The 26,911-nt window shown below is 47.5% G+C and overlaps 1 protein-coding gene across 1 annotated transcript in view; it reads left to right on the forward strand.

The window, feature by feature from the left end:
• fat4 (FAT atypical cadherin 4) overlaps positions 1–26,911 on the forward strand; it is a 113,515-nt gene that overhangs the window by 72,353 nt on the left and 14,251 nt on the right. The window contains exons 6-11 of the mRNA XM_063190615.1: positions 449–623; positions 14,750–14,930; positions 17,301–17,551; positions 17,920–22,275; positions 24,025–24,129; positions 24,599–24,906. Coding sequence (XP_063046685.1) covers positions 449–623; positions 14,750–14,930; positions 17,301–17,551; positions 17,920–22,275; positions 24,025–24,129; positions 24,599–24,906 — 5,376 coding nt within the window. The remainder of the gene's footprint in view (positions 1–448; positions 624–14,749; positions 14,931–17,300; positions 17,552–17,919; positions 22,276–24,024; positions 24,130–24,598; positions 24,907–26,911) is intronic.

Below are 26,911 nucleotides of genomic sequence, written 5' to 3' on the forward strand. Positions count from 1 at the left end.
ATCTTTTTTAATTCAATGTTGCTTAAACCTTAAATGGGCAAATGTATATCTGCCATGTAGATGCTGCTTTGCAGCTTTTGCTGTTGAGGCATGACTGTGTACACACGTCGGAAATATGACCCCTCAATCAGCAAAGTGAATGAGATTTGGTCGACTACGAAAATTGTAGCCAGTTACACTAATGATTCAGTAATAGTGCTGAACCGCTGCCAAACACCTGCATGCACACAATCGCTCACATGAAATGAACACTCACCTACCACAGGCACCCATACACACACATACACAGGGACTGGAATGAAGTTGTCAACCGTGTGTTAGAATATCCACACAGCCTCTGGCTTCTGTCACTGCTTGTCAAATCTGTGGTACGGTAGGTGAACACAGCTACACAGCGTTCCACTCTCTAAACATCTACCTGTGGTATCTTCTGGATTTCTGCGTGCAGGTTGTGGCAAGAGATGACGACCAAGGTTCAAACGGCCAACTGAGCTATACGCTGAGCAGTGGCAACGACGAAGGAGCCTTCAGCTTGTCTTCCAGCGGCCAGCTCAGCCTCATTCACACGCTGGATCGAGAGGCGTGTGAGAAGTACACCTTGATAGTCACCGCCATGGACTCAGGTAAGAACGATAAGAGCATTATATGATCCGTATAAAGCCTTGAAAGGGATCAAACGCTTCAGGTTTATAACGTGTATAGCGCCCCGGGCACTTCCTGCATAACATTGATATGTGAGGTTTGCACTCATATTTCTCAGAGCTGTCAAGGATGGAACCGTTTTCAGGTTTTTTTTACATACACAGGCTGCTCACAGTAGCCTCGTTCCTGTGGAGTGCACCGGATAGGATGCACCTGCATCGGATCATGTTAAAATTGTTTAAGACGTGTCTGTATATCACGGGCCGCAGGAGAAAGGGAAACATAAAGCAGCACTTCTTGTCCTACCGATAAAACTATGGGAAAAACTAGTCGCCATAGTTTGTTTTCTATTTTTTTCTATGCCTTTTTTCAAAAAAAGCAGATATGGTTCATCTCAAAGCTTGACATGTGGAAGCTGTTGAAAGGATAATAGCGATGATGTGATTGCTGCCACTCGAAGTCGACAGACTCGAACGTGTTAAAAGAAAACATCAAAACATCTTGAGCGCCTCGAGATTTGTTTGTATGGAAACGGTGGTAGGGCTTGTTATAAGCAGACTTAAAGCTCCGGGTGTTATTCCACAGAGGTCAGTAAAATGTGCACTTTGTGGAGCAAACGCAGGCATATCCCCATTCAGGCCAAATCACATGCTATTGCAGCTAAGTATATGTTTCTTTTGGTGCCTGGTTTTAGGCGGCCGTGGACCCAGGGCGGTTCTGTCTTCATTCCACGTTAGCCATGTGACCCGCTATAATGAGGGGTATTTTTGACTGGCGCTACTGGACATGGGTGAGAACTGTGAGCAGCACTGGGGTCATTGCTGCTCGCCTCACAGATGATGGGTTCAGTTTGATTCAGATTAGACTGCGGGGATGTTTAAGTCTATACGGTTGCGGCCGACCTCGCGTATTTATTTAACTTTTAATGGCACAGACCCGCTGCCTATAGGTCTTTAGGCATGAACGGTTATGTAAGGCTTTTCGCTCTGTGGAAACTTTATAACTGGAACACAACTTAAATAGGCTGTATAGAGAACCTACTGAGATAGATAGTGGTTAACACATTTATTCATGCAAAGATGTGCAATGAAAACAACAGCGAATTCAGTCTAGTCGTCGTTTTTTTTTTTTTCTCACCACCAACCTCAAAGCACAGTGCATGAAGGCATACCTCGCTACGCCTCTCACAGCTGGAAGACAGTGCTTTTCGAATTTTTTCCCTCCAGTTGCAGAAAGAGACTATTGTGTGGAATATTATAATATCGAGAAACCCTGTAATGTGTGCATGGTTTAAAATGATCCCGCAGTATTTTCTCACATTCTTGAGGGCGCGACATTTCGGGGGGGAAATGGTTATCCCATTTGCTATCTGGCACAAAAATCTGCAAGGTAGACGGGTGAAAACACTAGGGCCCATGTTCTCACAGGACCTATTTCCAATTACATTAAATGCATATGGGTCCCTCCCCCCATTAGCAAGCCTGCGAGCCTGTCAGAAATGAGCTGTTAAGTGTTCCACACACACGCCTCTGTGTGCTCTGCTGCGCTGTCAAGCGTAGTACGGATCTTCATTAAAGCTAACAAAGGATGCATCTCTACTATGCCATGTTCAACATCTCTTGTCTGGCGGACTAAACAAAAGCCTCATCGGGCCAAAACATGTTTAATTGCGTGTCCACAACAATTATCCGGTCCATTCTTTCTCGGCATGCATGTGCAGCCGGGATGGATCCATCCGCAGCGTCTCGTCATGGGGTTTTTTTTCCGTTTTTTTGTCTTTCGTACTGTATGTCCCACAGGAGGATCCGTCTCTCAGACGTGAGGCCCCTTCTCTCTGTCTGTTTGGGTCTGTGTCTGTCTGTCTGTCTCTCTCTCTGTTTCTCTCTCTCTCTCTCTCTCTCTCTCTCTCTCTCTCTCTCTCTGTTTTTTTCTCTGCTTCTTTCTCTCTGTTTCTCTCTCTCTGTTTCTCTCTCTCTCTCTCTCTCTCTCTCTCTCTCTCGCTCTCTCTCTCTCTCTCTCTCCCTCTGTCCAGCTAGAGAAACTCAAGTCATTAGTGTGAGTGTGGAGCCCAGGGGAAGTTGAGAAGAGAGTAGAGTTAGACGGGAAACAGCAGTAAGCAGTGCAAAAGAAAGCATGCAAGGCAACAGGCAATACAACAGGCAAGCAGGCAGACAGGCAGCAGCCGGCCTCCTCCGCCGAGTGAAATCTGTCATGAAACGGAAAACAAAAAGAGTTGCGCTAGTTCTCATAAGGGCCTTGCTGGCGTCGGCGGAGGCTGATTTGGCACGCTCCCGCCATTATTTGTGGAAAACTGGCCTTCGCCCCCTCACCAAAAAATGTGGTGCTGATACAGGCCTAGTAAAGGTGTTTAACAAGGAGGCTTGTTGGATGGAGTTTTTGGGGTTGGTGGGATTAGGGGTGTGTGTGTGTGTGTGTGTGTGTGTGTGTGTGCGTGCGTGCGTGCGTGCGTGTGTGTGTGTGTGTGTGTGTGTGTGTGTGTGTGTGTGTGTGTGTGTGTGTGTGTGTGTGTGTGAGAGAGAGAGAGAGAAAGAGAGAGAGAGAGAGAGAGAGAGAGAGAGAGAGAGAGAGAGAACATAGAGAGAGAATATAGAGAGAGTATGTTCCATGTGCCAGTGGATGTACTTGGGCATCTAGTGTGTTATGCATGGGTGGATGATGCACACGTGCATGCACGTGCATGTGTGTGAGTCTGGGCGCAGGGAAGAAAGCAGAGGGTGTGTGCAGGTTAGCCTTCAAGATCAGGCTCAGTGTTTCAGTGGAAAGTTGTTGGCAGGCTTTCTGAGGCTCGTATCGGGTCCGGCTCCAAGACAGGGAGAAGATAACGGCAGAGTGTGGGCTCTCAGGAGAAAAGCTAACGGAACGGTGGGGAGAACATCTGGGAACAGCTGTGGACCAATCAGGTTGATGCCGAACCACACGCTAGCTCTCTCGCTCCCTGGCCCCTCGCAAAAGCTCCCATCGCCTTGCAGCAGAAGACTGCACGAGGTATGGCGCAGAGGAATAAAGAGAGGATCCTGTTCTCGTTTCGTATAGTGGGGACATATGGTCCCGCAGAGGAATGCATCCTCGTACTTTTTCCCACAAGAAGAAACTTTGGTTTGTTTGGCAATCAATAGCCTGTTGTGCTGGCAGCGCGTCTTGTATATACAGCGCTGATTCTCCGGGGGTACGTCCTCCCGTCACGGAATCCAGTATGCTTTAGCAAAAGGGAAGGGGCTGGTGGGGGATGCTTTGCATCACACAAAGATCCTATTGCCCTGTCATGTCCAAGGCATTGTGTCCGGGTGGATCTTAATACCCCTACATCTGCACTCTGCGGTTTATTTCTCCTTCTAATCCCCACGCTCTATCATATACAAAATAACCCAAACATCACTGGCTGAACTTTTCGCCCCTGTACAAGAGAGACAAAACATTCTCTATGTCGCAAGCGTCCTCGAGAGTGGCTGGAACAGCAAACCACTGCGGTAGTTTTTCTCTCTTGCTGTCCATCTGTCTCTCTCCCTCTCTGTCCCGTTTTGTTGGTCTGCCGGTCTGTCTTTCTTTCTTTCTTTCTTTCAACTCTCTCTCTCTCTCTCTCTCTCTCTCTCTCTCTCTCTCTCCCTCTCTCTCGCTCTCTCTCTCTCTCTCTCTCTCTCCCTTCTTTTCTTGTTCTCTCTTGCTGTCTCGTAACTTCCAAAGATTTTATAGAGAACAAGTATGGGAATAATCATCGGGCAGATGAATGTTTATCCTTCACTTGCACAGGCAGTGAAAAAGTACGAATGTGTTTTGAAGGTATGGGAACGACAGTGCTGGCAGGCACCAAAGCAAGGCGTGCGGGCGGGCGAGCAGACAGGAAAATTCACATTCGCTTCTCTGTCTAAGTCACATTTATTAAAAGCAGGGAAGCAAATCCGTCTATCTCTGGGTCTATGGTGGAGGTCTTGCATCTCCCCCAGAAAGGCAGCCCTTTCAGCTCGTTCCCCATGGGGGCCGACACACTGTTTATTCTCCTCCCTTTTCAGCCTTTAAATGACTGCTTAGCAGATAAAGAATTTTAATGACTGGTCCATTTAAAGTCTGGATCTTTTATGTGCTACAATGCCACTTGTGAATCTCAGGCTGTAAACTCTCGGGTTTCTTAAATGTTTCCAGCGCGGACTTCTTTGTCCGTTCGAAAGGCGATCTGCTTGTCCGTCTCACCTTTTCTTTCTTTTTTGGGTGTATACATGTCTGCGTATTTCATGCATGTCGTTTTCCATCCATTCTATTTGCAATTTTCAATAAAATGCCTGCATCATTACAATAATTTGAATGGAAAAATGAATGTCGCCAAGCTTTTTTAAATGCTTTTGATAAAGTGCTGTAAAAATTGTGGCGGAGCACATGCCAATTGGCTTCAAATTCAAGCATGACAAGTCCAAAAGGTCCATTTGTGAATGTTAACAAACAGAGAATCCGGCAGCAATACAACTCTCAGCCAAATAAAATAGCAGGTTCCTCAGATGAACCTGAGCAGAGTCGTATGACATTCAAGATATACAGTACAGGGACAAAGTGTATATAAGGTTTCTCCTTTTTTACCAACAATAATGTTGAGCAGGCTCGTTCTATTTCACCTTCCTCTCATTGAGCCATGCCTTCAGTGGTGAGGCTGACAATTGCTGGAACTCCAGTGTTTATGTGACTAACTTTACTGCCTATCGGAGTGTTTTAGGAGGTGGTTTAGGTTGATGAATTAGAAGTATGTACTGTAGCACCCAACTTAAGCAGCTGCCCTCAATGCCGAGCAGTCTTCTCCTCCTGAGTTCAAGACTTCACATCAGGAAAACTATTTTAAACTGACTTTTGAAACAGTTTGCAGAGTGTTTGCAGAGGCTGACTAGACAAGGTTTTCATTTTCATTTGAGTCAGCGAGCTGGCGTGCAGACATTTGTTTTGGCTGTGATGAGGCTACCTGTTCATTTCCCTGCCTGGCTGCCTGTGTTTGAGTGGCCAATTTGCACATGCATTGTATGGCAAAGGACACAGGCTTGTTTTCTTTTGTTTTCATTAAAGGTTTTGCAGGGTTTTAGAAATGTGCCTGTTGTCGTGATTATATGACGCCATGGAAATTCTGTTAAGAAGGGCAAATTGTACGTGGCCAAGTTTTGCCAAAGCGAATTGAGCGGTTTAAGGTCAATAAACATTTTAACGTTTTAAGTCCAAATCGGCTTACTGGCCTAAAACCTACGATACGAAAACACCATAAAACCACTCTGCCAGGTGGATATGTTCAAAACAGGTGCGGAAAGGTTGCTTAATCCAAAGAGAAACTGAAACCAATTTAAGAAAACTTTTTTGCAATGTGAGAATAAGCTCTGCTCAAACAATAACCGGTGGATTTAGCAATACAGAAATGTGCACCAGCTTCTTTTTGGTCAATCTGGTGCCGAGGCAGATAAAATGAGGAAAACGGCATGGAAATGCAGGAATGTGATTCATTCCACAGTGTGTGTTAGCAATGTAAAGAACCTTCCCTTCCCTGCCTTGCACTTCAAAGCCGTCATGATGGGACATGGGAAGGGTGGTGGAGGGTGTTGATGCTGGGGTGGCGAGGGGACGACTGTCCCTTTTTCTTCTCGAGGTGGAATATCCCATTCTGGTCGCCTCCTCATTAACTGTGAGAAAAACCCAGCGCCACTTTGTTGTGCTTGGCAAGTCGGGAGTGCTGGGACAGCTAACACTACTAGACCCCCATCTCCATTCACCAACTGTTTGACTGGGGCATTAAAAGGGGGGAGCTTTGTCGCAGAGCAACAGGTTCTTAGAGGGGGAAAAATGTCAATTTCGCGGCGAATGCGGCCAGCGCTCCTTGAGTAATGACGCCGGACCCTAAAAGAGCACAATCTAGCCGCAGTCCATAAACCGTAATTAACCGTTTAGCCTTAAGCCTTGGGGGACACAGATGGCTGTCTCAAAAATTTACACGTTCATCCGTCTTCCTGAGTCAACTTGTCCATGCTAACAACTTTAATGAACCCCAATGTTTGAACATGCAGTCGATGTTTTTGTTGCCCGTCTAAAAAATAGAGTGCCGACTAGTTCTCCTCTCAGTCTTGTGAAAGAATTAGACTGACCGTTCTTCCTTGGTGCTTAAGACATCCCTATCTAGAAGCTATCAGGGCTTAAAAAAAACTCAAATCCCCCCATATCCCCCCTCTGCTGCCGTCCCCTCCCGTAGCCGTCAGACTGTGTTGTGTCTTCAAGCCTACCTTGATGTTGAGGATTTCACAGTGGATTATGTCATTACAGTGTCTTTATTTGGGCTGGCCAGGTATTTTGAATTTGTAATTACACGTACAGTGCCCACATGCCACCCCCCCCTTGGCTGGCGAAGTATGCCACTGGCACCTTTGGTCGCGCTAATGTGATCTGGCTCCTGGTAATGTACACTAATAAGAGCCTTAGACGGGGACCATATGTTTACGCTAGACAACGTGTTATGGGAAGGGCTTAAGGAGGGCTTACAGGAGGACTGTCTGTGAGTGCTGAGGACTAGAGAGAGAGAGGGAGAGAGAGAGAGAGAGAGAGAGAGAGAGAGAGAGAGAGAGAGAGAGAGAGAGAGAGAGAGAGAGAGCGGGAAAGACAGATGGGGGAGGGTGGAGGTGGTGTTGTGACCGACCTAGATCGTCTAAGTAGAGGGGACACCATTAAGGGATAGCCAAGCAGTCTATTAACCCACCCCACACACACACACACACACACAAACACTGTTCTTCTATGTATTCTCTCTGTGTTTCTCTTTCTCTCTCTCCTCCTCCTCTCTCTCTCTCTCTCTCTCTCTCTCTCTCTCTCTCTCTCTCTCTCCCCCCCTGTGCCCATGTGTCTATCCATCTTTTTCTCTCCTCCTCTCTTCTCCCTGCCTCTCTCCCCTTCTCTCCCCACCTCGCTCCCGCTCCAATGTGCCCCTCCCATTCCTTTCTCCATCCCTTTCTTCTCTTCTCTTCTCTATCTCCTCATCTCCTTCCCTCCATTGCAGCATGTTCCCTCCTTCTTTATCTGCGACACGTGGAGGCTCACACACTCTTTGCTTGCACGTCTTAATCATCCAAACAGAGCGAGGTTATCGCCCCAAAGTGTGTAATCGTCGCACGCAAGGGGTAAATTACATGCATTAACACAGCCCGAAGTCCCGACCGTATATGATTACAGATATCAAATAAATGGACTTGTTTAGGTTTCAGCCGCCCCTCGCTCGCGTCTCGCCCCGAACCGCAGGGAGTGCATTTAGGGCCTAAAATAGGATTGCCTTTCTGATTGAATTATAATTGTGAGGAATCTCTCTCCTTCGCCGTTACTTTTTTTCCTCTTCTCATCACTTCGAACGTGTTTTCTCTGCGTCTACAGTTACACCGTGTGAGATGGATGATTGTGACGAACTCTCTCTCTCTCTTTCCCAGGTTGTCTTTTGTTTTAATCTCGTTTCAGAGACGTCGATGCTCGGTGGCTCTCTGCATCGTTATCTAACCATCGGCCGGTCTGAGGAATTCTCCCTGTAGGAAAATGAAATAGTGGAGTGGGAGGGTGTGTTGTGGAGAGGGGCTTTGGCAGAGTCCTTGTAAAGACGTAGGCTACAGTACGTATACGTACACGTCTCCAGCTTTACTGTAATGTGCATCCACGCCATCCCTCTGACCGCAGCGTGCTCCCGAGGGGGTAAAGTCTTGGCCGCTGGAGGTATCGCAATATAAAATGTTTGCGCTGCAGATTGAAAGAGTAGTTTCCGTCCGTCCATCAGGCGTGAGGTGTTTTGATTTTTTCGGCTGACAAGGGGCCTACGACTCCTCAAATCAGACTTGACGTTTGTTGAAAAAACATTTCATAAATCAACCCCCAGTGTAATGTTTTACAGTCCGTACAGGCGGCCCAGGCTTTCACGCTCTCTCTCTCTCTCTGTCTCACACACACACACACACACACACACACACACACACACACACACACACACACACACACACACACACACACACACTCTCTCTCTCTCTCTCTCTCTCTCTCTCTCTCTCTCTCTCTCTCTCTCTGCCTTAGAGGAGTGGCTTGGCTCACAGATTGGGCTGCATCCCTCTGTGCTAAGTAAATGTGTAAGACGCCGAATCACGAAGGCGTGCCAGGTCACAGAAACTTGTTTTCCACCGTAGCCCCGCACTGACCTTCAAATCAGATTAGGCAAATGAATGCAACCGACTTCGATTTTTTTCCCCCAATCAGGCGACACCCTAGTGTTGGGGACGTGCCGGTGATAGATGATTCCGGAACCGTGAGTGGGTTTTTTTTTTTCATGACATCTGCTGGAGACTTGCAAATACATTTTAAGGCCGAGAGATCTTGATGATGCGTGCTTTGTCATGCTCGTCACGAACTTGGAACGCTGTCCTCAGGCACTCTTGACATCTTCATCAAATTTGCACCCCCTTTTATAATGAGATCCCTGGTCTGATTCATTCAACACCCCCCTCCCTCCCCTCTGAGTGAACAAAGTATATACTGCTCGGCAGGCCCGCCAACAGGGGGGCACAAACGGACATGTTGTCCCGGGCCCAGAGAGACAGGGGGCCCAGAAATGCATTCCCATTACAGTATTGAGGAGGGGGCCTTTTCATATGACTTTGTCCTGGGCCCAGCAAAAGCTGTCTGCGGCCCGGCTGCTCGGTATCAGAGGGAAAAAACATGATAGAGACGAAGAGGAAAAAACAGCTCTCTGCAGTTTCATACCAAACTCGTAAATAGTATAAAATATACAGAAGTGCAGCAGCAGCAGAAACCCACGTCATCCTGGGAGCCTGGCCGGCCTATGGAAACAATACTCCTTAACCACAATGCATGGCAGCCACCGGTAGTCACGGCAGCTCCTCCCTCTCTCTCTCTCTCTCTCTCTCTCTCTCTCTCTCTCTCTCTCTCTCTCTCTCTCTGTCTGTCTCTCATACACTCTCTCTCTCTGTACAACTTTCCAGCAGCCCTCTTTCCATGGCAAAATGATGTCATTTGTCATTTATCACCAAAGGGCTTTGGGTCCCTGAAGCCAGGAGAGCAACTGCAGAGCTCCACTCCACCCTCCTCAAGTCTCCCTCGGTCCCATTGATCATGTCCAGTGGCACTGGTGCCCACCCTGCTGCTCACGACACCAGACCAGTGGCGTTTCGCCCTCCTTCATCCCAAGAGTTTTCTCTTTCCCAGACTTCCACCAGGTCTCGGATTACATTACTGCCATTTTGGAAGACTTTTATTTATATTTTTTTTATTCATTTCGTGTGTGTGTGTATGTGCCTGTGTGTCTGTGTCTGTGTGTGTGTGTGTAATGTTGTGGGTGGATGTGGGCGTGGGTGTGTGAGAGGAAAAGAAAGTGGCATGCTTTTGTGATTACACCTACTTTTCCAATCCCTCTCTCTCTCTCTGTCTTTTTTTTCTTCCTCTTTCTCGCTCTCTCTGTTTTAGTTGACAAACAAACAGAGTCCAATTACCCCGTGATTAACGGTGGCAGCAGTAAAGTGTTGTGGTTTGGGAGCGGGGTCTTGTAAACAGTGGCATGTTGGCTGGCGCGCGGCGCGCTTTTGCCTCCGCCAGGCCTCGCCAGGGCCCTCTCCTCTCGGTAAGCTCACCTCAACAGACCACAGCATCACCACAGTCGTAATGCGGCTGCCAATCGCCAGAAACCCAATTCCGGCACCCTATCAGCAACAAACGTCATGTAGCGAAACCAAGGGGATTGTAGCTATCTCGGAATACTGCATGTAAGGTTTTGTAGAGTTGGGAGGTTTGGCAGCGTGTGCGGGCGAGAGGAAAAAAAAAAACAGCTGGAGTACTTATCTGATACGGGTCAACCCAGGGGAGAGGAGTTCTGGAGAGCTGGGCCCAATGGCACAGGCAGGAAAGAAGGCAGAACGGCAGGCAATGTCTCATTCAGAGTCAGGCCTGTCAACAAGGGCATGTGCCACACGGGTTCAAGACCCCATGAACTCTCCAAGTATGTGCATGCGTATGTGTCAAGTGTGTGCCTGATTATGTGTCAATGTTTGTGAGTGGTGGTTAAGTTGAGGATTGTTTTTCCAGGTTTGTGTGTGTGTGTGTGTGTGTGTGTGTGTGTGCGTGCGTGCGTGCGTGCGTGCGTGCGTGCGTGCGTGCGTGTGTGCGTGCGTGCGTGCGTGCGTGCGTGCATGGGTATAGGCGGATGTGTCTTTGCATTTGCGTCTGTGTGAGACAGTTAGTGTGTGGCAGTATTGTTGTTGTGAATCAGCGTACGTGCATGCATTGGTGTTTGTGTGCGAGCGAGCAGCATACATGTGTTTTGCTTTAATGCACATATGGGTTCCCTGGGCTGCCCCTTCAATGAGGTGGTGGAGGGCGGTGAACAGAGGACTGCTTATGGTGAACGAGGTGGTGGGGTGGAGGTGCGTGACGGGTGGCATTCATTGGCCAGGCCGGTGTCAACCGAGGAGAGAGGGGGGTTGACTCGGTACAGAGAGGTCAAAGGTCAACAATAAGGAGCAGCACTCCTGCCTGCCTCGCCCCTCGCCCTCCTCGTCTCCCCTTCTCTTAGCCCTGTAAACAGGCTGTGGTCCCACTTCCTCTTGAAAAAGTGAAAAGTCTGGACCTAAGCCAGTAGTATTCAGAAAGTTGTGAAAAAAATATCATAACAAAACAGAACAGCGCTGTTCTCCCTGTACCTAGCCTTCTTCCGTGTTATGGTGAGGGCTGAACAATGCCGTTGGAAAGCTAGTTGCTGTGCTTGGAACACGAGGCTCAGTGTTAAGATGGAAAAATATTTTCACTTAAGGCTGCATTTATGGTCTCACAATGCAGGGTTTTTTTTCTCTCTCTCTCTCACTCCTGGAAGAACTTGACATTTATTTCCTTATCGCTGCAGAAGGTTTAATTATTTGACGTTTGGCCAAATGGATTTTTATCCCTCTCTCCTTACTGGGTTTCGCCCTCAGGCATTGCCAAGTAGTCACTTTTGTGGAGTGTAGCATCCAGTGCGCACAGCATGATGCGTGCAGCGACTGTACAGTACAACACATCTCCAAATTGTTCCAGGTCGCCTTTTTGTTGCCAGAGGGCAAGAAGAAAAAAGCCTTGCTCAAGGTTTTTTGCTGTATGTAGTAGAAACGAAAGCATATGGCGTGTGAGCCCCTACCGTATGGCTACATGTTCGAATGCATTCAGCATGTGTACTCTTTGTGAACTCTTGCATCATCGCCACCATTCATGGTCAGGGGGGGTGGGGGGTATTTGCGGAGCGTGTCTTTTAAATCTCTTGTTGGCAGCGTACACGCTTGTACAGTAGGTCCCATACATAGAATCTTCCCTAGGAAACCAAACGGCTTGGCTGAGCTCTTGGCCCTACTTAAAACTGATGCAAGCAACTGACAGGAGTTACCGCACTGTTAGCCGTGCCACACGTTGCGTAAGTAGATCAGCCGGCCGATTGGCACAGACCTGTAATCACTTCACTTGTTGGTGATGCTGAGAGCGCAGGGCTTACTGTAGTCACCTGGTAACAGCCACACAGGCACAGTGACCGCCTGACCCACTCGCCTCTAATCAAGAGTGAGAGAGAGAGAGAGAGAGAGAGAGATCAGAAAAGCTGAAGAGAGATGAGAGGAGAGAGAGAAGAGGGAGGGATATTTTAATGACTGGTCATTGTCTGACCATCAGACACACGGCACTCTGCTACCGACACCAGCAATCAGGCAAGTGGCGCCTGAACGGAAGCCAAAGCACGCCACGCGAGCCTTTGGTTTGCACAAGTCGGACGGTGTCCAGTTTAGATGCTCTGTCACGATCCAACACTGTCACGATAATCATTATACACAGCTTGCTAATTATATCTTCTTAATTGATTTATTACTCAACGCGATACAGTTAGAGCCACTCATTTTTTCCGGTTCCATGCACGTGCCATGAGAGTTATGAGGAGTTTCGTGCTGGACCTTCATGGTGCAATCAGCACCATCAACAAAACGATAGCACAAAATAATTGGCTCCTACTGTAGACAGAACAATACATATCATGGTATTGTACATCCAGTGTGTCTATTGCATGCTTGATACACATACGATGAAATTATTGGTGGTGTTGTGCTCCTCATAATAACGTGAGTACACATTATTAAATCCTTATTCTCTGACCCTCATAATGCTAGCACATCTTGTAACAACATGCCAATTACCTCGTGTGGAATATGGAGTTGTCAGCGGACGAACACGAGCTGAACGTCGTGCTCAATGGTTGTAAGGGTCCCAAATTAATAGCTGGATGAGTATTGATGAGCTCATATGTTGCCGTTCGAACATCTTTTTATGAAAGCTGTCAGGCTGAGTTATAGTTCTAATAATGTGGACAGCACTTTAACGTTTTTGGTCGTAAAAGAAGCCGGGCTTTTGAAAATTAACAACCGTGATGGAGAAATGAAAACGAGAGCGTGGCATGAGTCATTGTGTTGCATTGTTTGTGGTTTCTTGGTTCTTTGTATTTTTCTGGATGGAAGTTGTTTACTTTTTAGTGCAAACGTGTGTGCATTTGTATATTGGTTGGAATGAGCCTTTTCCTCCCCCCACTGCGCTACACAAGATTTTTGTTTTTGCATTCAGAAGTCAGTTAGAGTGGATTAATGTACGCGGCATGCATTCTTGGAATTGGTTTAGCGTCTGATCTTCTGAAAAGGGAGGGGGGTGTTAATGGAGGGGGGGGGGGCAGTGTTGGGGTGGCATTGTAAATTAACCCTTTGTAGTTCTGCACTCGAGATCAATCCCATCAGTAGTAAGCATGTGTTAGGGCGACGGAAGCCTTCTTCTTCATACTACTAAGACGCTTCTTCAGTCCTTTTCATCACATCCTCTTAATAGAGACACACACGCCCCCCCGTACGCTCATTAGCTACATGTTAAACTCTTTACCGCTTGCTAATCCTTTTGTCATCCAAATGAGAAGATGATAAGCTTTAAGTTCTGTGCCGCCGATTATCAACACACGTTATTAATTATGCAGAGTCAAGAGATGGAATGACACTTGCCACATTTTAGTTAATAAATCATCCTGTGCTTTGTTCTGTTTGTGTGTTTGCAAAGTCTTGCAAAGCCATACGTGTGGAAGGAGGGAGGGGGTAAGAAAAAGACAAAGGAAAGGAATAGAGAAAAAGAGAGAGAAAGAAGGAGGGAAGGAGGAGAAAGGAAAGAGAGGAGTTTTACAGCCGTTCAGTTGCCAGAGTTTTTGGAAAGCATTTTTCTTATTAGGTTTCTGCTCCACAGTATGCAAGTTCAAGCATTTGATGTTATCAACGTCTGAATTTATGTGAGGAGCAAATTCATTTTAATCACAGTCGAGCGCAACGTGAGCGAGCAGATGTTTGAATCTCTCCAGGTTCTCTTGCTTTTGTGGGTAATTTTCATCTGCTGTTGATTTAAACATCATCCCCGTGGACCCAGGTTGTTGTTTTTTCCCTCTTCGCTTGCTGGGGTTGGGTTAATACCGGGTTCAGTTTGCCTTTTTTCCCCCTTTTTTTCCTGCTGAAAGTAAAGCTTTTTTTCTCTTTTGCTCTTTTGCCTCTGCACGTGCGCTGTGTGTGACGACGTTACATGCTGGTGTTTCATGGGTATTATCTATGGTATAGGAACACCAGTGTCGTCGTCCGCCCCCCTGCACCGCACTGGGTTTCTATATTTAAGCATTACTTAGCATATTTTTAAATGAGGCGGCCCCGGGAGCCATGTCACTGCCTCATTATGAAGATTATATGCCTTTTCGGGGAGATTATCTCTGAGGTGAGGTGATGTGGTTGGATGGTTAGACATAATACAGCCACCATGCTAATTCAAATCATACTCTGCAGCAGCTGGACACGAGGGACACTTGATGGCATGCCAACGAAGGGAAAAAAACAACAACTTTCCACCAATACCGTGCTTTACATAAGTATGGGGCATGTGTTTTTTTCCAACCAGATAGTTCCTCACCAGCTAAATGAGTGGTAAACCAAACGTTAAATCGAATCTTGTGTGAGAAATTGGAGTCTAACCAGTTTGTTTTTTTTCCCCCTCTCTTCCTTCTGTGTCTCGAATTTTCTAGGATCGCCTGCTCTGAGTGGAACGGGAACCATCACGGTGCTGGTGGATGATGTCAATGACAACGTGCCGGCGTTCACGTCTGCAACTTTCCACACCAGCATCCCGGAGGACGCGCCGACTGGCACTGATGTACTGCTGGTCAACAGCTCGGACGCTGACGTGGGCCTGAACGGTGTCATCAGGTACAGGGGAGGGTCTTCATGCGATGATGTAACACCACCAACACATAGACATAGACACAGGCAGATTCGCACACACACACACACACACACATGCACACATCCAGGCACGCACACACACACACACATGACCAGACAGAGGTCAAGTACAGTCTTATTATTCCAACACACACATACTCACATGCACACGCATTCTCTCTCTCTCACACACACAAGCATGCATGTACGCACACACACACGCGCACACACACACACACACACACACACACACACACACACACACACACACACACACACACACACACACACACACACACACACACACACACACACACACACACACACACACACACACACACACACAGAGCGCCAAAAACAAGACAGATGAACTGATAATCACTCTCAAGTAGACAGACACAAGCAGAAAGACAAACATACACACAGACGACATCAGAAAGGCATTATCCAGCAAACTCATTCTCATCCTCAGACAGAGAGAGAGAGAGAGAGAGAGAGAGAGAGAGAGAGAGAGAGAGAGAGAGAGAGAGAGAGAGAGAGAGAGAGAGAGAGAGAGAGAGAGAGAGAGAGAGAGAGGCTAAATCCCACGGAGTAGACTTGCACACATTAAGCGAGCAGACATCCGGCCTGGCCTGGCTGGCCGGGTACAAGTGACCCTCTCTCTCGCCCCGATCAACCCCACTCTCCCCGCTGAGGACGCATGGGGCGACGGAGCGGTGCTCCACTTTCCCCCAAAAAGCCCGGTAATGAGGATGTTAATTGGCTATGACAGAAGGAGTAGTGCCCGACAGGGGTTCCAAAGGGCCGTACAGTTTTTAATGGAGCACAGAGAAGCGCCCGCGATTAGTTATTAGTTTCAGTTCTCACAGACCATTAAGTGAGTCCGTCTCTGTTTTTTCGGGGCCCTGTTTTGTTGGTGGGGTGCGTGACCCAACTTGTTGTGGTCCCCAAAGAGCTCTTTTTATTCGCACTTTGTTCTCTAATTTGTTGCTAGTTTTCGCAGGAGTGCCACCCCGGGGTTCCACGTTTAAAAGAAAAGAAAGGAGGGTACGGAGGAGAAAAAAATGAGCGCACAAGTGCTCATGTACATGTCAGGACGGCTTTGCCTCAAAGGCACTCTGGGAACTTCTGAAAAAGGGGAGGAAACTCAATATACTTTGGGAGAGTGCGAAAACCCAGGGTATTTTTTGGGGTCGAAAAAGAATTTGGCGATGTCTCCCAACTTCTACGTACTGTAGCGCACACAGTGGCCTGTGTTTGAGACAGTCTGAGCAAGTCTTGAGAAAAACAGGAAAACGTACTGAGTGATGAACTAAAATAATCCACAGGGATTGTAGTCGTTTTTTCTCTTTCTCTTCCCTGAAAAACCGTAAAAGTCTACTGTTGGCTTTGACTGATTTATGACGCACAATCCCATCCATTTAGCCTGTCTGTGTAATTTTTTGGTCCGTGAGAGTTAAAAAATCTTTCTCTCTCTCTCTCTCTCTCTCTCTCTCTCTCTCTCTCTCTCTCTCTCTCTCTCGCTCTCGCTTTCTCTCTCTCTCGCTCACGTTTTCTGCTTGAAATAGTGCCCTCCAAAGGTTTAGTGTGTCAGTGCCACTAGGGAGAAGGACAGGCAAGAGAGAGACTAGGCAGTAAATGTGTTTGTATATCTATAAAAAAGCACAGAATAGCTTTAGGTTTTGCTTCCCAAACTTGTGCTTGAGTGAAACACTTGAGGATTTCTTCAGCAGGATGCACTAAGCCAGTATTAAAGTGATTTATGCATGTGCAGGAAAAGAAATGGATATTTGAGAATGTATCAGGGTAAAATAGGAGTTTGTCAGGAATATCAGGACTAAAAGTAGATGCTACAGCATGTGCAGCTGTTATGTGTTACTAGTAGCAGAAGTATATTAAAGATTTAACCTATTTTAAAATAAGATACAACTTTTCGAGACAAATGTTTTGTGTAGCACATCATGCACACTGTACACAGATTTACATTGTGGATGTAAATCAAGCAGCGGCTTAACTTCGGTGCATTACATCATGTGGAAACGTTTATGTCTAAAATTGTATACGGTACCTTACAAATAATATAAATCCCCTCTGTTCTCTCTCTCTCTCTCTCTCTCTCTCTCTCTCTCTCTCTCTCTCTCTCTCTCTCTCTCTCTCTCTCTCTCTCACGAGCGCTCTCTCCCTCTTTCCAACAACTGCAGTCTAAATTGTATGGTCCCATACAAGTAATATAAATTCCGCTCTATTGTATTTTCTTTATTGTCCAATAGCTGCTGTCTAAATTGTATATGGTCCCTTGCAAATACTGTAATGTGAATTCCCTCTTTTGTGTGCCTCTCTGTCTTTGTCCAACAGCTACAGTCTAACGGGCGGTAGTGGCCAGTTCTCCATCAACCCCGCGACCGGACAGATCATCACCAGCTCCCTGCTGGACCGGGAGGCCAGGGGCAGCTACCAGCTGCTGGTGGTGGCATCGGATGGAGGCCAGCCCAAGGCCCTGTCCAGCTCAGCCACCGTGTCGGTGGTGGTGGCCGACATCAATGACAACCCCCCGCGCTTCCATCACCACCCTTATGTCACGCACATCCCGGCTTCCACCTCAGCAGGTGATTGGCACGCCCACACTAGTGACACAGGAAGAGATGGCAGCCTGCTCTGTCATTGGCAGCAGCTCAGAGACACACAAATCCTCCGAAGCCAAATGGGGATTTTGTATGTCAAGATGCCCATTTGATTGGCTTAAAATGTGGCTTTTATTCCTTAATTAAGTCATTGTAGGAGTTGTGAAACTATAAATAGTATTTATTTATTAAATGCTATTTATTATTTACACAAGTGAATATCCAACATGAAATAACAGACATGTTGCACCTATAACAGTTCTAATAATGTAGTATAGGAGTATGATAACATTATTGTACTAAGGATTTTGAGCATACTAATTATGTTCACTGTTTTGTGTCTCCTCTTCCAGGCTCATTGGTGTTTGCTGTCACGGTAACAGATGAAGACGCAGGCTCCAACGCCCAGCTCCACTACTCCCTCTCCGGCCGCAACTCGGAGAAGTTCAAGATCGACCCGCTGAGAGGGTCCATCACCGCCAACGAGAGGCTGACGGGAAGCTCCGAGGTCACCTTCACCGTCCGGGTGAAAGATGGCGGCACCAACCCCAAGACCGACAGCACCACGGTGACCGTGAGGTTCGTCAGCGGTGGGGACTTCCCCATCATACGGCTGAAGGAGAAGAGCTTCACCTACCCAGAGAGCCAGGCTGTCAACACTGTCATCACCACCGTCTCGGGAGCATCCACCAGGGGTGGGCAGTTGTCCTACTACATCGCCAGTGGCAACCTCGACAACGCCTTCCATGTCGATCAGCTGTCGGGAGAGCTGTCAATCAAAAAATCACTGGACTTTGAGAACATACAGACCTATGTGCTATGGATCGAAGCCAGAGACCAGGGTTTCCCGCCGTACTCTGCCTACGAGCGAGTGGAGATTAACGTGCTGGATATCAATGACAATCATCCCGTCTTTGAGAGAGAGCCCTTCCAGGCAGACATACTTGAGAACCTCTCTCCACAGCATGTTCTCACTGTGTCTGCTGTGGATTTGGACAGTGGGCCCAATGGTCACCTGGAGTACGCCATCATTGATGGAAACAAGGATAACAGGTTCAGCATTAATCGTGCGACAGGTGCAATCCGTACCACCAGGCCGCTGGACAGAGAGGAGATGAACCAGTATTCCCTGAGAGTCAAAGCCACCGATAGGGGTAACCCACCAAAAAGCACAGCTGTCAAAGTCCTCATCAATGTCCTGGATGTGAATGACAACGCCCCTAGATTCTCCAAGATCTTCAGCGCCTCTGTGCCGGAGAACGCACCTGTAGGATACACCGTCATCCGGGTGACAACCACCGATGAAGATGCAGGTGCCAACGCCATCAGCAAGTATTCAATTACTGACTCAAGTCTGCCGTTCACCATCAATCCCAGCACAGGGGACATAACCATCAGCCGACCACTGAACAGGGAGGACACTGACCACTACATCGCTAAAGTGTCTGCCCACGACTCTGGCTGGACTGTGAGCACAGACGTGACAATATTCGTGACTGATATAAACGATAACGCACCGCGCTTCAGTCGACCCTCCTACTACCTGGATTACCCTGAGATGACCGAGGTCGGCTCCGTGGTAACACAGGTGTCAGCCACAGACCCCGATGAGGGCTTTAATGGGAAGATATTCTACTTCATCCGCTCCCAGTCCGAGTACTTCCGCATTAACTCCAGCTCTGGCGAGATCTCTATCAAACAGCAGCTGATGTACCAAAACTCCACCGGACACGGAAATATCAACATCAATCGCCACAGTTTCATCGTCACAGCCTCTGACCGAGGCGTTCCCCCCATGATGAGTGAAACCACAGTCATAGTAAATGTGGTTGACAGCAATGACAATCCCCCTGTATTTGATTCCTCCCCTTACTTCACCCCTGTCACTAAGAGTGTCAAGGTTGGCACCAAACTCATAAAAATCACAGCCACCGACAAGAAGGACTTTGGTCTAAACTCGGAAGTCGAGTATGGCATATCTGGTGGGAACAGCTCCAGCAAGTTTAAATTAGATAAGCAGACAGGATGGATAAGTGTGGCCTCCTCCTTGGCCTTGGATACAAATAAAATATACGTCATTGAGGTAGTTGCCAGGGACAAAGGGAACCCGCCTCTCTCAGCACACGCTACGATCCGAGTGGCTGTAACGGATGAGAACCACCACACCCCAGAGTTCTCCCAGAGCCAAGTCTCCGCCACGGTTCCTGAAAGCTTGAACGTCGGCACGGCCATCCGGACGCTGTCGGCCCGAGACAAGGACAAGGACAAGCAAATGAATGGCCTCATCTCATACAGCATCGCCTCTGGCAACGAGGACGGCCTGTTTGCCATCAATAGCAAAACAGGGGTGTTGTCTTTAGCGCAGCCACTGGACTATGAAACCAAGCAGAAGCATGAGCTGAAGGTCACAGCAACCGATGGTGGCTGGATCTCCAAGACCAGCTATGTCACGGTCACCGTCCATGTGACTGATGTTAATGACAACCCACCTGCTTTTAATCCTGATGAGTATTTCCCAGTCATACAAGAGAATGTCCCCAGTGGCACCACTGTGGTCAAAATGAATGCATTGGATAAAGACTCTGGGCCCAACGCCCTGATAGCTTATGTAATCCAGTCATCAGACAGTGACCTTTTCATAATTGACCCAAACACTGGCATAATCACCACCCAGGGCTTCCTAGACTATGAGGCTAAGCAAGTGTATCACCTTACAGTAAAGGCTTTCAATGTGCCTGATGAAGAGCGATGCAACTTTGCCAACGTTAACATTCAGCTGAAAGGCGCCAACGAGTACGTGCCTCGTTTTGTCTCCAAGCAGTACTATTTTGAGGTCTCCGAGGCGGCGCCGAAAGGCACAGTGGTTGGCGAAGTGTTTGCTAGCGACCGCGATCTTGGAGAGGATGGCATTGTATATTATTTGATTTTTGGAAAGAGCAGAAAGAAAGGGTTTGGCATCAACAGAAAGACTGGGCAGATCTACGTCACGGGGCCCTTAGACCGTGAAGAGGAAGAGAAAATCTCGCTAAGAGTGCTGGCAAAGAATGCAGGCAGCATCAGAGGCGCAGACATTGATGAAGTCTTTGTCAATATCACCATCTTAGATGCAAATGACCCCCCAGTGTTCACCCAGGTCTTATACGATGTTCAGGTTAGCGAGGGCCTGGCCCCAGGAGGCCTTGTCACTTTTGTCAGTGCTGAAGACTCAGACTCTGTGCCAAGCTGGAGCAGATTCTCTTACTCCCTCACATCAGATCATGACAAAAATGCCTTCAGTATCAACCCTCAAACAGGCCAAGTGTCTGTAGATGCCGAGCTGGACCGTGAAACCACACCCGTGTATAACCTCACCCTCCTGGCTGTGGACACGGGGTCCCCACCCGCCACAGGAAGCGCAACCTTGATTGTGACCTTGGAGGACATCAATGACAACGGGCCAACGCTGGTGACTGTCAGTGGGGAGGTGATGGAGAACCAGCGGGCTGGCACAAAGGTCATCACCCTGGATGCCACAGATCCAGACCTGGCACCCAACCAGGGCCCATTCACTTACAGCCTGCTCAGCAAGGGCTCTGCCAACAACTACTTCTCGCTCAGCTCCAAGGGTGAGCTCACCACCAGCCGTGAGATTGACAGAGAGCAAATCAGCGACTTTTATCTCTCCGTGCTCATAAAGGACTCTGGAATTCCGCAGATGTCCTCCACAGGTACTGTCCACGTCCAAGTCAGTGACCAGAATGACAATCCCTCAGAGCCTCGTTCTGTGGAGATCTACGTCCATTATTTTGGGAACATGTTTCCTGGAGGCTTTCTGGGCGTCGTCAAGCCCCAGGATCCAGATGTGCAGGACACCTTCCAGTGCTCCCTCGTTCCCCCAGCAGCCAGCTTGTTCAGCATACCTACACGCACCTGTGACCTCAATTCCAACGCACGCTCCACCGACGGTACTTTCGACCTGACTGTTCGCAGCAGCGACGGTGTCCACGGGTCAGTGAACAGCAATGCACGAGTCTTCTTCATGGGATTCAGCAACGCCACCATAGACAACAGCATTCTCATCAGACTCAGCCGCAATGGAGTCCAAGACTTCCTCACAAACCACTACCTGAGCTTTGTCCGCATCGCAAACTCCCAACTAGCAGGGATGGGCACTGGCGTTCAGCTCTACGGTGCCTTTGAATCAAACAACCAGACCTTCCTGATCGTGGCTGTGAAGAGAAGCCACGGCCAGTACGTCAACCCCAGTGGCGTAGCCACCTTCTTCCAGAGCATCAGAGATGTGCTTCAAAGACAGAGTGGCATACAAATTGACTCTGTCGACCATGACCCCTGCACCCACAACCCCTGCCAGAATGGCGGCAGCTGCAAACGTCGCCTCAGTGTAGGGCCCGAGTCAAAGACAGAAGAGAGTGTCCCAGTCATTTTGGTGTCCAACCAGCCCCTCCAGCCCTATGCATGCAACTGCAGACCTGGATATGCTGGGGCTCTGTGTGAAACAGACATTGACGAGTGCTTGCCCTCACCCTGCCACAACGGGGGCACCTGCCACAACCTGGTGGGTGGTTTCTCCTGTTCGTGTCCAGAGGGCTTCACCGGCATGGCCTGCGAGAGAGATGTGAATGAGTGCCTCTCCAACCCCTGCAAGAACGGCGCACTCTGCCAAAACTACCCCGGTGGCTTCAACTGCCTCTGCAAGTCCGGATTTTCAGGTACTGTTCAAATAGCGTAGGAGTAATGCCGACTTTATGAGCAGCTCAGCCACAGATGTTCATAGCAGGCATACAGACACACACAGATACACACGCACAGATACACATGCACACACACACACACACACACACACACACACACACACACACACACACACACACACACACACACACACACACACACACACACACACACCCTCATACACTCATGTGCACATGTACACACAGACACACACTTACACATACACACTCGCTGCATTTGACCCTAGTCCCTTTTAGTCCAAGAAAAATATTTGTCTCCAAATGATTGCAGAGGTGTTGTAACCCTAGCATGCAGGGTCCACTGCCAAAAAACAGTTTGCTGCTAGGGTTACGTGTTGGGGGGTATCAGCTGTGATACATATCAACATGTCATGTTTACTTTTATAGGAGCGATGATGCTAAGTTTGACCCCATTAACGTGGCGTTTGTAGACCGCACTTAGTACACAGGTTTTACTTTTCACTGCAGGTCTGTGACTTCTGAGCGGCTTTATTTATGCGGATAGCAAACATTTTGTAATTGCATAGTGCTTTGAATAAGGAATTTCCCTTGTTGCATTGCCACTCTTGAGGATCTGTGGATGCTGCCAACAGGTCCACGGTGCTCATGACTAAGCAATGCGAACGTTCTAAAAATTGATCTCATTAGTCAAGCTCGTCTCGTGTCAGCGCTTCACAAATAAATCATTGCACTCTCTCACTTCTTGCTCTCTCTCTCTCTCTCTCTCTCTCTCTCTCTCTCTCTCTCTCTCTCTCTCTCTCTCTCTCTCTCTTTCTCTCTCTCTCAAGACTGAGCACACAACACTCGTTTGATACTAAAAGAACTCTGCACTACGAGTGCACGGAGGCTGAATATGGATCAGCATTTATGATAACATTTGTTCAAATCAGGTCTGTTTGGTCAGGTGCTATAGCTGTAGCTTTTGGATGACTCTCGGCCCTCCAAAAAAAAGTGAACCCAGCCACAGACGTATCATCTCGGCCCAGGGCTCCTCTGAGTCATCCCATGTCCTCTTTTTTTATGACGGCCATAACAAATGACCACGAAGCCCGGGTCTGCTACGTGGAGATGAATTGGCGGCCTGTAGAATTACACCTATTGACTTACAGTAGTTTGCATGCCCCCTCGCTGAACTCGTTGGACTTCCTGTTTTCCCTTCGCCTGGCTATGGCCAAGGAATTTACATCCTTTCAGCTATTTGTCTCGTGGCGCTGCGACAAAACCACAGCCTAAAAATACAAAGAAGTGAACGAGTTAATCCCTTTGTGTGAAATGCACGCGTTTTGGTTGATGCATGTGTTTGTGTGCATGTCTGCGTCTTTTGTTGCTTTATTGCCATTTCAAAGTTTCTTTTCATATATGTTTGCTTTTTTTTTTTTTTTACTGCATACTTCTGCAAACTTTACGCAGAATCCTGTGGAGATTCTGCATTTATATTGGTTAATGTTTTCATGACAGCCACGCATTTGCACCCATGGTTTCTAAGAAATCTCCTCATAGTTTACAAGGTGCGAGTTCCACTAGTTTTGTTTTGCTCATAGAATGATGGAGAGCTTCAGTGACAGAAGCTGGAAAGAGGAGAAGGGGAGAGTTTTTTAAAAAATGCCCCCGTGGTTCCTCTGAGTTCCTGTGTTAACAGTGCCTTTCCATTTTGCCTGTGTCATCCTCACCTCATTCGTTTTCATTTGTGTTGTTTTATGAACCCAGGCAAAACCTGTGATTCCATCATCAATTACTGTGAGTGTAACCCTTGCTTTAATGGCGGCTCCTGCCAGAACAGAGTGGATGGCTATTACTGCCATTGTCCATTTGGTAAGTAATAAAACTTCAAGGGGCCTTCAGTTCCAGGTGTCTAGGCCTTTATCCTGGCGCATAGCCATACTGTAGTGTGTAATTTTGCTGTTATAACAGATGTAGCCGTGTAAAGTAAAAAATAAGGAAAAGAAGCTCTTAAAAGGGTTACATAAATGTACTGTGTCTGATTGCCCATCATTTATTGTTTGTCTTCATTTCTCTGTATATATAGAATATTATGTTCTATATATGTGAGCATTTATTATTTGCATGCATGTTCATAATGTTTTGTTGGATATTTTTATGTTATGCTTCTTTTTTTATCCCTCTCAAAAGAAGAGCTATTTTATGAGCTCATATTACAAGACAAGCAAAATGCATTACCTTCATGTTGTCTTGGCCCACACATTTGGAGAGAATTGTGAGGCCTCGAAAAAGATGAATGAGTTGTTAACAGTTGCACTTCGTGACTTTTTTCATGCCGCAGGTGTGTTTGGAAAGCACTGTGAGCTGAACAGCTACGGCTTTGAGGAGCTATCTTACATGGAGTTCCCTAGCCTGGACCCCAACAACAACTACATATACATCAAGTTCGCCACGTTGAAGAGCGATGCCTTGCTCATGTATAACCATGACAACCAGACCGGAGACAAGGCCGAGTTCCTGGCCCTGGAGATCGTGGAGGGCCAGATGCGCTTCTCCTTTAACCTTGGCAGCGGAACCTACAAACTGATGACGACCATCAAGGTTTCCGACGGACAGTTCCACACCGTGATTGCCAGGCGGACTGGAATGGTGAGTGAGTTACAGCACATCTGTGACTTTTATATCTTCATTTGTCAAAACATAACACAATCCCCAACGAATGGTTGTGATTTGATGGTAATATGTTTTATTCGCAACATATCCAAAAGCTTTCTGTGCTCTTTTATTTCTTTTGTTTTTGACCTTGTGTTGATTTTATTTGCCAAATAGCAGCATCCAAATTGGCCCCTTGATTGCAAAGGGAGTTTTTATGATGCTAATTTCAACCGCTCACACCAATCACACAGCTTATGGTGCTGAGTTCTCAGTACTGCTGTAATTGCATTTGATTAACTTGCCAGTTGTGATTTACAGTGAAGCGAAATGCTTTTGCGTCCAGTTGAATTTGAGTTTGTCCCAAAGCCCATTGGCTTGCACTAAGGTATAGTGGGGGGGGGAGAAAACAAACCGACGCGGCCTGTCAGAGGTTTTATAATGTAAGGCTCCTGCTGGACTTGAGGTCTGTCATTCTCCAGCTGCGTTGAGGGACCTCATAGGAAGCTGGTAAAATCATTAAATTGTCAGCTTTGAAAAAGCGCGGCGTGACAAGATGGAAAGGTACACAATGAATGCACAACACGCGGTCAGAAAAGGATGCTCCTGCAACCCTGCCCAGACGCTCACAATAAAAAGCATCCCACACTCACAAGTTAAGAAGAATTGAGGCTGGTCTATTCTGAAAGGGCCAAAGCCATTCGTTCTGACTGGCTAGCTGGCAGGAGGTGGTGGGCGTATATACCGTGTCACCACCAAGGTGCCCTACTCCCTAAGGCGATGTAAATAGATCCCGATCACTGTGTTTGGAAAAGGTCATGTGGGTCACTTAGGTGGGCCTGCAAAGGATTTCGTCTTTATCCTTCAGCCTTCTCTACCTCTGCCTGGTTTCTTTTCGCTCTGTTCATCTCCCCCTGAACCCCCTCCTCATCTGTGTCTCTCTCCTCATGGAGTTTTCAGCAGATGTTAAAACCATATCCAGCTCCCCGTGTCCCTCCTGAGTATAAAGTCCTACCCAAGAACAGTCAGGCACACACACACACACACACACACACACACACACACACACACACACACACAGTCTTGTTTTGGTTAGATTGCGTATCCCGCTTCGGTGCCGTGCAAGAAAGTGGATTTCAGCTGTTGTTTTTAGGGCCCTAATTAGCATGGCTAGCTATCGGGGTTTGGAAGCAATTGGTCGATGACAGGGGAGACAGATGAGGGGAGGGATGAGTTCGGCGCTTGGAAGAAAAAAGACAAAAGAAATGACGGAGAGAAGTGCCATCGCATGGCCTTGTGTCAAAGAAAACAAAAGGCCTCCATCTATCCACGGACACCAAATCAGTCCCTGGCCATGAAAGGAAAATACACACTCGAGACGTGTAGTTAAAAGAAGAAACAGAGAGGAAGAGAGGGCAGGAAAAAAAGATCAACTCGAAGTGGCGACTGTTTCACATCAGCAAAGGGTGTCTTAGATTGCACACAGGTTTATGGCTCTTACCAAAAGAACAGAGAAAGGTCACCTCGGCAACAACAAAAGAGAAAGTTTTTGAGCCGAGAACGGCAATGTTTTTCATCAACTGTTGTGACTCGGTTAGTTCCTCTGTCTGTTAACGGTTTGGGACCCCAATGTTAACCAAACCAAAACTCTGCTTCTGGTGTTGCGGGCACAACAACACTAGCGCATTTGATATCAATTTCCCCCGGAGCATTCCTCTTGGAGGAAATCTGTTGCAGTTGCAGGAGACCCAGACACTTGACAGTGCGTTGTACCCTGCGGTCGGGGCCCCGGTCGTCTTTGATCTGCCGGGAGAAGCATTAATAAAATGCCCATCTGGTGGCCTCTAAGTAGCGATGGCAAAGAACAAAGCAGGGGGAGAGACAAATGACTCTTGTTTCCATTGTTGTCGAGAAGTTTCAATGAACTTGTTGCCTTGTAAAACAAAAGACCACTGCGTACGACATTAGGCTTTAATTCTTCATAGTTTATTTTCTCCTGCCC

The sequence above is a fragment of the Engraulis encrasicolus genome, chromosome 23 (assembly GCF_034702125.1).
Source record: "Engraulis encrasicolus isolate BLACKSEA-1 chromosome 23, IST_EnEncr_1.0, whole genome shotgun sequence".
NCBI classification, from domain to species: Eukaryota; Metazoa; Chordata; class Actinopteri; order Clupeiformes; family Engraulidae; genus Engraulis; species Engraulis encrasicolus.